Genomic DNA, 13,162 nt, shown 5'->3' on the forward strand with positions numbered 1-13,162 from the left:
AGTCAAACAGTATAGATTTATTAGATACAATGGTAAGGTGAATAATATAATAATGTAACCAACCATCAACTTCTACTTTGTTCCACTTAGCTTTATTCTATTCCTCGAGTTTCCACTACAATAACTGCCACGAGTCGAGCTCGTAAAGGCTATAAATACAAACCAATTCCAAAGCATTTGTATTGCCTTGTGAGAAATCACTCAATAGTGCTTCAAAATTAAACACTTTTTTCTCTCCCTATTGGGTAAGATTTCAATAGGTCATTTATCAAATGGGGGATGCTTTAGAGAAGACAAAAACAAAGAGCAAACAAATAACTTCCATGTCTGAGGACACATCTGTTGATTGGAGAGGCCGACCGTGCACCTCTGACAAACATGGTGGAATGGCTGCCGCTGCCTTTGTTCTTGGTCTGTTTTTTGGTGTTTGAAACAGAGCTTGGGTTCGGTTTTTATGTTTTTAATTTGTGTTTTGTGTGCTTATATGGTTTGTTGTGGCTCAGGGCTTCAAGCATTTGAGATGATGGCTATAGCAGCAGTTGGGAATAATCTCATTACTTACGTTTTCACTCAGATGCATTTTCCTCTCTCTAAATCTGCTAACGTTGTTACCAACTTTGTTGGAACTGTTTTTCTTCTGTCTCTCCTTGGTGGCTTCCTCTCCGATTCTTATCTTGGCAGCTTCCGAACTATGCTCATCTTTGGCTTCCTCGAGCTATCGGTAAATTCCCGTCTAAATCATTGTTTTCAACCGAGCAAACAACGATCCTATTGTCATTTTGACCATAAATGCCGAGGATCATTGGGAGATGAATCCTATATAACTAGCTGTTGACTATGAGTTTATAAATAAGAAATACATCTCCACTAGTAAAATCTTAGTCATGAGAGCTGATGCTTAAACTGAACAATATCATACTATCTTGGAGAATCAGTAGCTCCTAACCAAACTCTCGTAATTTTATTTGAAGAGGAAAAAATGAAACATTTTTTATAAAGATGTGAAAACTTTTTTCTAGCATACGCGTTTTAAAAACTTTGAGAGAAGCTGGAAAGAGAAGACGGAAGGTGGTTACAAAAATTACAAAAATTTTGAAGTTGGTGATGAAGAAGTGAATCTAGGAAGAGCTGAATAGTGGATTAATATATATTTGCAGGGATTTAGTCTTGTAACAGTGCAAGCCCATTATCCAAGGCTGAGGCCACCAGCATGCGACATGGGGACAGGGCAACAGTGCATGGAGGCGAAAGGGTACGAGGCATTAATGCTGTTCACAGCGCTGTACTTGGTGGCATTGGGAAGTGGGTGTTTAAAGCCCAACATAATATCACATGGGGCTGACCAATTTCGAAGACAACACCCAACCCAATTCCAAAAGCTGTCCACTTTCTTCAATTGTGCTTACTTCGCCTTCTGCACTGGCGAGCTCATTGCTTTGACACTCCTTGTTTGGGTCCAAACCCACTATGGCATGGACGTTGGCTTCACCGTATCCACCGCTGCCATGCTTCTTGGCTTGATCTCCTTGCTCGCTGGCACCTCCTTCTTTCGAAACAGCCCTCCTCGTGGCACCATCTTCACCCCCATCGCTCAAGTAATTAATTATCCAATTTCAANATTTTTTTTTTTTTTTTTTTTTTTTTTTTTTTTTTTTTTTTTTTTTTTTTTTTTTATTTTTCCCTTTCTGCTCATAGGTTTTTGTAGCTGCATTTGTGAAGAGGAAGCAAATCTGTCCTTCCAATTCGGAGATGCTGCATCGAAGTCAAAACGCCGTCGTTAAACTTCTCCATACCGACAAGTTCACGTGTGTTTCTCAAAATCTAATTATGTTTTTCTTGCTATTTTTGTCTGTTTTTGTTCTTTTAAATATTTATTACTATTTTTTCTAAAACTTTTTAAGAAAAATTTTAAATTTTTAATCAAATTTATAAGTCAAATAATTTTTTTTTAATTCTTAAGAAAAAAATTAAATTTTTAATCAAATTTATGAGACAAAACAAATTTATATTAGGATATGGAGCCTGATGACCCTTTAGAGTAAAAATTGTATAAATCTAGGACAGATATTTCGTAAAGATAATACACATCTCATAAATTTAGTATATGGAAACTATATATATTTCATTAGTAAGTTATATTGAGTCTACTATATATATATCCCATTAGTGAGACGTCTAAATATACTTTCTTATATTTCTGTACTCTCAGTGTACTGAAGTGATCAACATCCGTGATCAATAAAATCTTTAGTCAATATTCTTTCTTGAATTTTCTCTTTTATTCGTGTTCATCGAGTATGTACGTTGTTGTGCAATCCTAACAAGTTTGTGTCTTTTCAAGTGGTTAATTGTAAACATGATGTATATTTACAGATTCCTTGACAAAGCTTGTATAAAGAGTGAAGAAGGGAGAGTTGGAAGTGAAGAGAGTCCATGGAAGCTGTGCACGGTAACACAAGTGGAACAAGTCAAAATAATTCTATCACTTATTCCTATATTTGCATGCACCATAATCTTCAACACCATCTTAGCACAGCTCCAAACATTCTCAGTTCAACAAGGAGCTGCCATGAACACATGCCTCACCAACTCCTTCAAAATCCCCCCTGCTTCCCTCCAATCCATCCCTTACATCATCCTCATCTTCCTCGTCCCGCTCTACGAAACCGCCTTTGTCCCCCTCGCCCGCCGCATCACCCATACCAACTCCGGCATTTCCCCTCTCCAACGCGTCGGCACAGGCCTCTTCGTTGCCACATTCTCCATGGTCTCCGCGGCATTAGTTGAGAAAAAGCGTCGAAACTCCTCCCTCGTTGGCTCATCCCTCTCGATCCTCTGGATCGCACCGCAATTCATCATTTTCGGCATCTCCGAGCTCTTCACTGCGGTCGGTCTGGTCGAGTTTTTTTACAAGCAATCCGTGGAGGGGATGCAGTCTTTTTTAACAGCCATGACTTATTGCTCCTACTCGTTTGGCTTCTACTTGAGCTCTTTATTGGTGTCGCTTGTTAATAAGATCACTGGTGAGGCTTCAGGTGGTGGGTGGCTTAGCCATAATGACCTAAACAACGACAGATTGGACCTGTTCTATTGGTTGCTGGCGGGTCTCAGCCTTGTCAATTTCTTCAACTATCTCTTTTGGGCTAATAGATATTCTCAAGAACATGATGCTCAAGACCTTGAAAACCCGACCTCCAAACCTTCCTAACTCGTAGATGTTTTTAGCGGTTAGAAGTGCTATCTACTTATGATTTATGATGATGCTATGATTACGATAGAATTGACCTAAGCAAAATACGATAGTGATAGTAATAAACATATATTATAAATGAGTGTGTGTGATGATGAGTATGTGTGTGGTAGTGATGATCATGATTCATGTTTGGAAGGAGGACCCCAAAGGAAAAGTAGTGGGAATGGATTGTGTTCTTTTGGTTGGTTTTTAACCATCTCTTTCATTTGCCCAATCCCAATAGTAGGATTTTGCTTTACTTTTATATTTTAAATTAGTAATAATGATCAAATGACGGGTAAAAGTTAATGTTAATTACAAGACGGTGCTATACACTTACAAACAAAGGCCCAAAATACGAAGATGGATTGATGCCGAGGTCAATCTTTTTGTGACTTTCCACCTCTCAAACGTTTCTCTACCTCAATCAGCACCTATGAGCACTTGAAAAAAATTAGAACATAGGTGAGTATAAAAATACTTGTAGACTAATCATATCATTAATCTAGTAGATATCACGATTTTTTCTCTAGATTTTGAGAAGTTTGAACCTAATTTTACAATTATATGACTTTTTCGAAAAGCCTTAAAGTTGAGTGGTTCTTATGACCATCACAAACCCACATTTGGGTCTAGAGGTGGTGGTTTTCATGACTATCACAAATCCACCGTAGGGGTGGAGGTGGTGGTTTTCATGGCTATCAGAAACCCAATCTAGGTTTGTGGTTTTCAACCATGAATGACCGATGTCCTAGGTTGGGGTGCTACCTCACAGAATTCGTTTAAATAGTATGATATCCAGCTGGTTTGAACATTATTTATGGAAGGTTAACTGGGAACCCTTCCACAAGGCCATAGAGTCTGTCATGACTTGATTTTCGAGTCTTTGAATCTTGGAATGTGACCAAAAAGACCAAGACTAAATCAAATAAAAATAAAAGTAAAATAAAATGACTGATACAAATTTGATAATATTTAAATCATGAAAAGAAAAAAAGTCTAGAAAAAAATTAAATACAAAAATAAATCCAATTACAAAACAATGTTGTTCAAAATATTACTAATGGGGGAATACTATCATAAAACAAAATATAAAAGACTCCAAAATGTAAAAGTATATTGATGCTCTGAGACGCCCCTCTAGCAGCCTACGAACCCCAAAAAAATGAAAGGGGAAGGGGTGAGGATAAAAAATACTCACTAAAAAACCTACTTGTAAGCTATCCTCATATCCTTAACTTAGTAAGTATCCACGAGAGTCTCTGGGCTCTATGAAGTTCTGCCTTAGGTTCTAATATTATTTGAGCAACTAGGTGCCTTGACGTTTTGAGTGGGTCTTTGAAGTGAAGCATACCTCTTGGGGTCTATGCTAGTTTTTCAATCTTTCATTTCTACGACTTAGGTGGCTTGCCTTGCTTACGCAGTCAATGACCAGTGTCCTACATTGAAACGCAACCTCATAAGCTGCAAGATAGTATGGCTGGATTTGAATCTGAACAACAATCTGAACATCATCCATGAGGATTAGCTAATGAACTCTCCCACGGGACCATAAAATCACCAAAGTTTGGGGGAAGCGATCCCCCATGTGCTCGTTAGCTACTAGGTCAACTCAGGTCCCTCCCTCAGGGATGGGTTTACAACACTAAGGGTCCTATTCATGAGACCCCTGACCATTTCCACTAGGTTGGGGCACATGTTGCGCTACCATAATCGATGACGCCTAACTCTACGAAACGGAATTGGAGTAAAGTCTCGACAGTAGGTACTGGATGGAAAGGTAGTGGACAGACTGGTGACACTTTTCACACTGTTATAATCTGATGAGCTACCTTGGTCGTTCTTAGTTGTTGTGGAGGTAGGTTCTTAGGGGCGTCTAGACAGTTTAAATCCCATCTCTTGTTTACAGGATATTCGGGGTAGCTCTTTGGGCCAAACCAATCTCTAGGTGCACAAACATCTAAATTTCTTATCGCTCACGATTCTGGGGTGCAAGGTCTACTAGAAACATACTGACTTGGGTCAACATGTAAATCACACTAGCTATAGCGCCTAATCTGAACTAAGTTCTCTCGTGCATGTTTTACTAAGGAGATATTCTCGATCACCTAATCACGTCCATGATTTAAACTTCACCGTAGTCATATCTAGGGTATGAGAATATCTATTGGATTCCTAAGACAGCTAGGTGGCTTAATGCGGACTTCTAACTCCTGGCTGCTCTGTTATGACTACTCGAGTCTTTCTGTCACGACCCGAATTTCGAGGCTTCGAAGCTCGGACCGTGACCCAAAAGATGAAATAAAAAACAAACAAAAAAAATAAAATAAAAAGAAGTAAAATAAAAAGATGAAAATCCAATAAAATTAAAATAGAAGAAAGGCTGAATATAATTTTTTTTTTAAGATTTCAAAAGAGGATTTAAATTACAAAAAGGAAATACAATGCAAATATAAAAGAAATTTGCAAAAGACTCCAAAAGACCAAAGANGACTCCTGCACGCGCTCCTGTATTGATCAGTGGCATCATTCACCTGAAAAAAAAAAAAAAAATAGAAAGGAATGAGTATAAAAATTATACTCAGTAAGCCACCTATTTGTAGGCTCTCTTCGCATCCTAATTTAACAGGTTCGCATAGTTTCCTAATTAGGTCTTAGGACATCTTGTTCTAATCTTAGTCCCTTGGAGCTTGCCCTTTGGGTTTTACGAGTTCATCGTCCTTTCATTAGACGCCTAGAGGTTTCTTACGCCAAGCTAATATGGTCGGTATCTCTCTATGAGATGCTACCTCTACATGACTATCTGGGACTACATGGTATCTAGCCTACGGGTGTGCTGAATACCCCTACGCCCATATAGTCCCCATATAGAGGGCGCAACCCAACCCGTTCCCATGCAGCTAATGGGCTGTACAACGTAGGGACACATTTCCCATGTGAAATGGCTAAGAGCAATAAGGACGGATCAGGAACCCTTGATTCTCCCACGAAGCTATAGATACCGTTCTCACGCTAGCAATCTATGAACACTCCTAAGGTACCTTGTTGCCGTGGTAAACCGCTAAGTTATTAGAGGAAAATAAAGTCTGGCTTCAAACAAGTGGTATTATGCCCTTTTAGTAGTCAAACTAGCTTTTGAACTTAAAAATAATAATAATAATAACCCTTTCTTTTTAAGCTCTAACAATATATGAAATTGTTATTATATTACAAATATCTTATTAAACGAATAACTCAAATCTTTTTAAATTTAAGTTTTTTCTTAGATTGAAATATTGAACTATAAACGACAACGAACCTCTATAATCCGTTTGATTTTTTATTCTCGAAAAATTTTATATCAATAAAGATAATGTTTTATTTATATACATATAATCTCTTATTTATTTTTAACCTATATCGAAAGTTACGATAACATTTATTGGAGCTATTAAAGATTTCTTTCTTGATAACTGAAAAAATAAAATGAAGGGCAATTGTCAAAAGTAAATAAGATAACGATCATAAAAGTATACTTTGAATGAGAAAAAAGAGAATTTATACTAATTCAAACTGATACGCTATACCTTTTAAGTGATCGAACCATTGAGCTTTTTTACTTTGACAACATACCATCCAAGAATCATATTCCCAAGAAACTAAACATAAAGAAAAATAAGTAATAGAAAAGTATCGATCTTATCTTTTGCTACTTCAATTTTTATGATTACTACATTCATTCACTTCTATAAATATTAAACTACTAAACAAATCAAGTCATCTCAAACCGATTTTCATACTATTTCAAAACTTTACGATGTCTATCGGATTGGGAATCGGCTTCAACTTTGGTTTTCCTGATCGTCCAAAACCGGATTGCGGTTGTAATGAAAAATGGATACCAATCCAAAATCTCGACATGGAGTGCTTGCAACAAGTTGCAAAGTTTGCGCTGGAAGAGCACCATAAAAAACATTGGGATAATTGGGCACTCAAAGGTATATGTGGAGGTTGGTATTTGGAAATCGACGCGTATAGTGTAAAGTACCGTCTCCATATTGAAGTGTCAAGCCGTTTAGGATTTCTGAAAAGGTATGAAGTTATTGTGTTTGAAAAGAGAGTTGAGTGTGGAAGAATCAGGTCACTCGAGTCGTTCAGGCATATATAAAGGCGTCATCGAGTTTCCTTTTAAGTTTGTCGGATCGATGCTATTTGAGTTGTAATTGGACTGACGATGTACGTTAGCCACAATCAAATAGCACTAAAATAAAGCTTTATAAGTAGTCTTCTCTATACTTTTAAACTATATGTCATCAATCTAACTTCTTGGATTGCTATTGAAATTTCCTTGAAGATTAGGGAGTTAAATATTGAAAGGAGGGTTAATCATGCATAACTCTCCCAAAAAAAAAAAGAAAAAAAAAACTTTTATCACACTTTTATGCAGAGTGGTATGAACGAATTACGTTTAAATAAAACATTGTGTATTACCGACTTTAAAATTTCTCCTACGTGTATATAGTTTTCTAAAATTTTAGATTAACTCGAGCTCTTTACTATACACCTGTTTATGTCATCTTAAATGAATATATATATATATATATATATATCAAACTCAAACATGTTCATAAAAAGAATTCGCACATTTTATGAATAACCTTTCTAACGTCAAACAAATTAACAAATTTTATTCAAATAATATCAATCAAAACTTAACCAATGTCAAAATGTCGGGTAAAGTACAGGTAAATAATTAACAACGTAAAATATGCATGTGTGTGGAACTGCAATCCAGGGTAATAAGTGGTCTCTTTGTCAATATCTTTACACACTCTAGTTCTTTCGTGAAAGCATTATAAGAAAGGTTGAGTGTTGAAAATACGCAATAAATAACTCACTAGTGGAATTAGATATGCATACGATCACAGAAAATATTGAAAATTCGAAGGACCTATAAATGATACAAGATGGGTCAACTCCCATATACACAGATGAGTAGTCGATCACAAGTAAAATCACAATACAATGATACAACTAAAATGAACATAAATAAGTGATAGCCACAAAGCCATATTATGAAGAGATGGTTCAATTGTCATGCCCGCTCACATGGTTCACACATATGCATGAACCTACTAGATGGGCTCGTATACACATAATACGGGCTAGTGTATACTCATGTTGTTGAAATATAACCGAAAGAAAGGAGTGTATCTCATATAATAGTGTACGCGTTCATACATAACATACTAGAGAAGTAACCTGTGCTTGTGACATATAACATGCCTAAGATCTCATATTTTGAATCATGGCACATAGTCACGATACAAATAATATTTCAATATATTTCATGACATAACTTTCCTATAAGATATACGTATATGTGCATGGCATATCATTCATACTTATCGCACATAGTTCATCAAGGTGTCTCATAGGCATAACGCCACGGTAGGAAAATAGACTGTTATGATAGGTCTCACTCATGAATTGTATATATTTGTATCTAACTCCGGTAGGGTAGTTGTGTTTATTTTATTAGACTTAGGTTAGAATAGAGGATTTACTTTTAATGTTTATTTGTTTCATTTAGTATTTTGTTGTGTCGTTTTAAAGATGTTTTCGAACACGTAAGTCCCTAACAGTGTTTTAAGATGAAGTTTATGTTTTATGATAAAGTTTAAACGCATATTTCCGCACAAAAATATTATGTTATGATGACGGTAGCCCCTCAATTGTGTCCGATCTCACTCGTGGCTTCTCTTAAGGAAAGGCACGCCAAAGATAAGTGTCGGGTAAGAAAAAGATCATAATACAATGTGTAGGTGATGTCGTTGCCTGAGGAAGGGAGAGACAAGATGAATGTTTGGTTAAAGAGGACTATGTTTAAGGAGAGCTTCGGGATTAGGGTTGAACCTTAATTGGGCTTAGATTAATCATTTCACCACATATCCTAGTATACAACTAATTGGTACAAATTGAAACGGGCATTGACGTATGTTGTTGGTACTATAAGCTGATGATCACTAACCACTTATATTTTCACTTTGAAAAATACTATAAGCTGAAATTAGGTTTGTTTTTGGCTGTCGTCGTTTAAACAAAAAGAGTATTGGTTGTAATTGGTATGCTGATTTATGGGTTATAGCCATTGGTAGGGGTGTACATTCAACCCGACAACCCGACAATTCAGACCAACCTAACCCGAACTATAAGGGTTGGGTTGGGTTGTGTTCATTTTTTTGAATCCGAATTGATTCGGTTCAGTTTCGGGTTCATAGGTAAAATCCTCGTGTTGACCCGAGTCATATAAAATATATCAAGAAGATTACTGTCATGGTAGTGTTACGGTCGTGGTAGTTTGTCCTAACCTAAACTATTCCTAGGTATCAAATACATTATTTTGTTTAATTTCTTTTATGTTTTTTTATTCTCGATTATTTTACAAACTTTGACCCCTAAAATAGTAGACACAAAATTAGATTTTATAGAAAATTAATATTAATTTATTTAAACTTTTATTTTATAATAGTTTAGGACCTTCTAACTCTATCACGGTCACGTATAGCACAGCCGAGACAGCGATGGGTTCTCTGCCTAGGTAAGTCTATTTCAATTAAAATATTTATGACAATGTTGAATTACATTAATATGTTACCATTTTTACTCCGGGTTCTTAATTGAATTTGTTTTTTTTTTTTAATAATTATAGATTGATTTGCGAACTTTTAATTATCTTTTATATAAGATTGTATTCGAATAATTAAATACTAACTTCATCAAGGTCACACAGACTAAGTCTATTTCAATTAAAATATTTATGACAAGGTTGAATTATGTTAATATGTTATCATTTTCGCTCCTAGCTCTCGATTGAATTTGTTTTTTTTTTAATAATTATAGATTGATTTGTGAATTTTTAATTATCTTTTATTTAGATTGTATCGAAATAATTATAAATTGTAGATAAATAAAACTTTTTTAAAAAAGAATTTTTTTAACAATCCGATCACCCGAAAACAGAAGGTTGGGTTGATTATGAAAATTTTCGGGACGAACCCGAACTTTTAAATTGGTAAACGAAAATCTCTTAACCCAATCCATTCCGAACCATATAGTGTTGTAATCCATGATGAAAGCAACAATTAACCAAACTTTGGTGGATAACATCCTCCATGCAAAATGAAGCCAATTGTCAAAGCGAATAAGATTATTATATACTTTATTCCCAAAAAACTATATCTAATTCCAACTAATACGTCTCAGAATCGTATTCCTCATAACAAGACATTAAGATTCTTTCTCATTATATTTATATAATTATATCTCTTAAATCTTCTTTCTTACTGTCAACCTTATCGTCTACTACATAAAATTCTCTATTTTCACATTCCTACGCTACTATAAATACTCAACTACTAAACAAAGCAAGCCATCACAAAGTTCTTTCCAATACCAAACGTTACAATGACTATTGGATTGAATTTAGGTATCAACCTCGGTTTCTTTGATCATCATGGTCGTCCACGTCTAGGGCATCATTGTCATGGAAAATGGGTAGAGATCCCAAATCTTGATTCGCCTTGCATGCAAGAAATTTCAAGGTTTGCAGTCGAAGAGTACAACCATCGATATAGGAAAAATTTAACATATCAATTCACATATGCAGCTTGGTATTTGGAAGTTGATGCACGAAGTGTGAAGTACCGTCTCCATATTCAAGTGGTACGTGGCTGTGGACGTATCAAAAGGTATGAAGCTATTGTGCTCGAACGTAACTCTGACTGCGGAAGAGAAAAGATACTTGAATCATTCAAGCGTGCATGTTGAAGAAGGGATCAAAGTTACTTTTAAAGTCATCATATCTATGTTACTCGTTATGATGTCACGTAATAAAATAAAAGGAAGTCTTATAAGTAATCTTCTCCCTGTGCCCAAACTATATGTATCGTTAATCAGGTTCTTACATTTCTACCAACATTTCTGTTAAATTATACAAATTAGTTCATAATGAAAAAAAAAATGAATCGAGTTTAACCCTCCGAATGAAAGTCAACTTTATCAATTTAAGAGTTGTTTGAACATAAAACTAATAAATAAATAATAACAAAAATACACACTTTATAAAGGTGTTATCATATTTGATTTTCATATTTTTATAATTAAAGTTAGAATATTGATGGCGTTTCCTGGTTATTTTGAGAATTTATTTTGGATAAAAAAAATATATATTTTCCATCCCTTAATTTTCTTCATAACAATTTAGTTTTTATGCAATATAATTTAAAAAATAAATATTTTTAATCTCCTAATTTTCTTTGGACTCAATTATTTATTGGTATGTTTGATTATAAATTATGAGAAAAATCCCTTCATAAAAAATGGATTAGAAGTTTATAATTTTGATGAATGAACCAAGTTGATTCGAGTTAGGTATAAAAAGTTATGAAAAAATAGGAAGAATGAGATGAACATGGAGGAGACACGTGCAGGCAGCAAGCGGCGGAGCAAGATTGACCATGCAAGTGACATGTGTCATGTTATAGATGATACAATGTGTCTGATGTCCCGAGTGATCTAACCCCTAGCCATGAATCGAGGCACGACTTGATCACCTGCTCGACCAAACAAAACACACATTAAAATAACCCATTAAACAAACTCCAATACCTATAATTTTTTTATGATAGACATAATATAGTTAAACCAAGTAACGTGGTAAAAATAATCCTAATGTCCCTAGGTACCTCAGATTTATGACTCAAACTACCTCTAAATATGATAAACTTTATAAGAGATCTTATTTTATGATGTTTCAAAGTCGTTAGAGCATGTTTAGGGCTAGACCAAAATTTAGGTATAAAATGACCAAAATATCGCTAGTGATCTTTAAGAAAAACCTATTTACGAGGACATAAAAATTTCTCAAGATTTCAACAAGTTTGGAAAAGTTTGAAAACCTAAATATGGGATAAATGACCAAAATGTCCTTACAAGGACGTTGAGAAGTTTACAAAACCATAAGGATTTTTCAATGTTATAAGAGACTAGAGCATGACGTTAAGGGTTACACAAGATCTCAAAGGTTCTAAAATACTAACGGAAAAGATAAAGTCACCTCTAATGACTGAGAATCAAGATTCAAGATCCTTCTAGAATTTTCAAGGGACACGTTATGACTTTATAGTACTTTGGATCAACTTATGCATAAAATTATGAAATGTTCATGACATAAGGAAAAGTTCTAGAATGCCCGTATCAAATAACCCCGAGAATTATGCACTTTAATAAATCCCTTCAAGGCCTTGATGTTAATAAAGAACCATGATATGAGCGTGTTGTGAATTTATGTTATGCGTAGGGTTAGTCCTTCATTTTCAAGAATCAGGAGGCTCCCCTAAGTCGAGAAGAACTCTAGACTCGTTCTTGAATTTGAAGTAATCATAATGCTGCCTTAAGTTAAGCTTTAGGGTTAGCCCTTCGTTTTCATGAAACTAGGGAGCTACCCAACGGATGAACTCATAGTTAGCCCTTGATTTTTTAAGTTATCAGGATACTACCTCATGACAAGATTTAGGGTAATTATTAACGTTCAAAAAATTAGGTGGCTATCCTACCACAAGGGGAGTCTTGGATATATATTTCAAACTATGGCGCTTGGAATGTACGAAGTCTTGGGCATATGTATCCAGAATATGCCGCTTGAAACATATAAAGCATTGGCCATAGGTTTTCAAACTATGTCACTTGAAACATATGAAGTCTTGGGTGAAGGTTTAAGATTACACTGCTTGGAACGTAAGAAGCCTTGGGTGTAGGTCTCATACTACATTGTAGGGAACACATCAAGTCCTAGATACAGGTTTTGACTACGTTGCTTAAAACACATGAAGCCTTGGACGTATGTTCAAACTCTGTCACTTGAAATACATGAAGCCTTGGACATTGGTT

The 13,162-nt window shown here is 35.3% G+C and overlaps 1 protein-coding gene across 1 annotated transcript; it reads left to right on the plus strand.

The window, feature by feature from the left end:
- The first annotated feature begins 222 nt into the window (after positions 1 to 222).
- Positions 223 to 3,277, plus strand: LOC111787949 (protein NRT1/ PTR FAMILY 4.4-like). The gene is made up of 5 exons (XM_023668060.1): positions 223 to 411; positions 504 to 721; positions 1,158 to 1,595; positions 1,696 to 1,805; positions 2,374 to 3,277. The coding sequence occupies exons 1-5, from the start codon at positions 273 to 275 to the stop codon at positions 3,206 to 3,208; spliced, it is 1,740 nt and encodes a 579-aa protein (XP_023523828.1). The 5' UTR covers positions 223 to 272; the 3' UTR covers positions 3,209 to 3,277.
- Positions 3,278 to 13,162: the final 9,885 nt, after the last annotated feature.

The sequence above is a fragment of the Cucurbita pepo genome, chromosome LG02 (assembly GCF_002806865.2).
Source record: "Cucurbita pepo subsp. pepo cultivar mu-cu-16 chromosome LG02, ASM280686v2, whole genome shotgun sequence".
Classification (NCBI taxonomy): Eukaryota; Viridiplantae; Streptophyta; class Magnoliopsida; order Cucurbitales; family Cucurbitaceae; genus Cucurbita; species Cucurbita pepo.

Coding starts and splice junctions, on each gene's coding strand:
- LOC111787949 (XM_023668060.1), top strand. CDS start 273: ATGGGGGATGCTTTAGAGAAGACAAAAACAAAGAGCAAACAAATAACT. Junction 412..503: donor TGCCGCTGCCTTTGTTCTTG/GTCTGTTTTTTG, acceptor GTTGTGGCTCAG/GGCTTCAAGCATTTGAGATG. Junction 1,806..2,373: donor CTCCATACCGACAAGTTCAC/GTGTGTTTCTCA, acceptor GTATATTTACAG/ATTCCTTGACAAAGCTTGTA.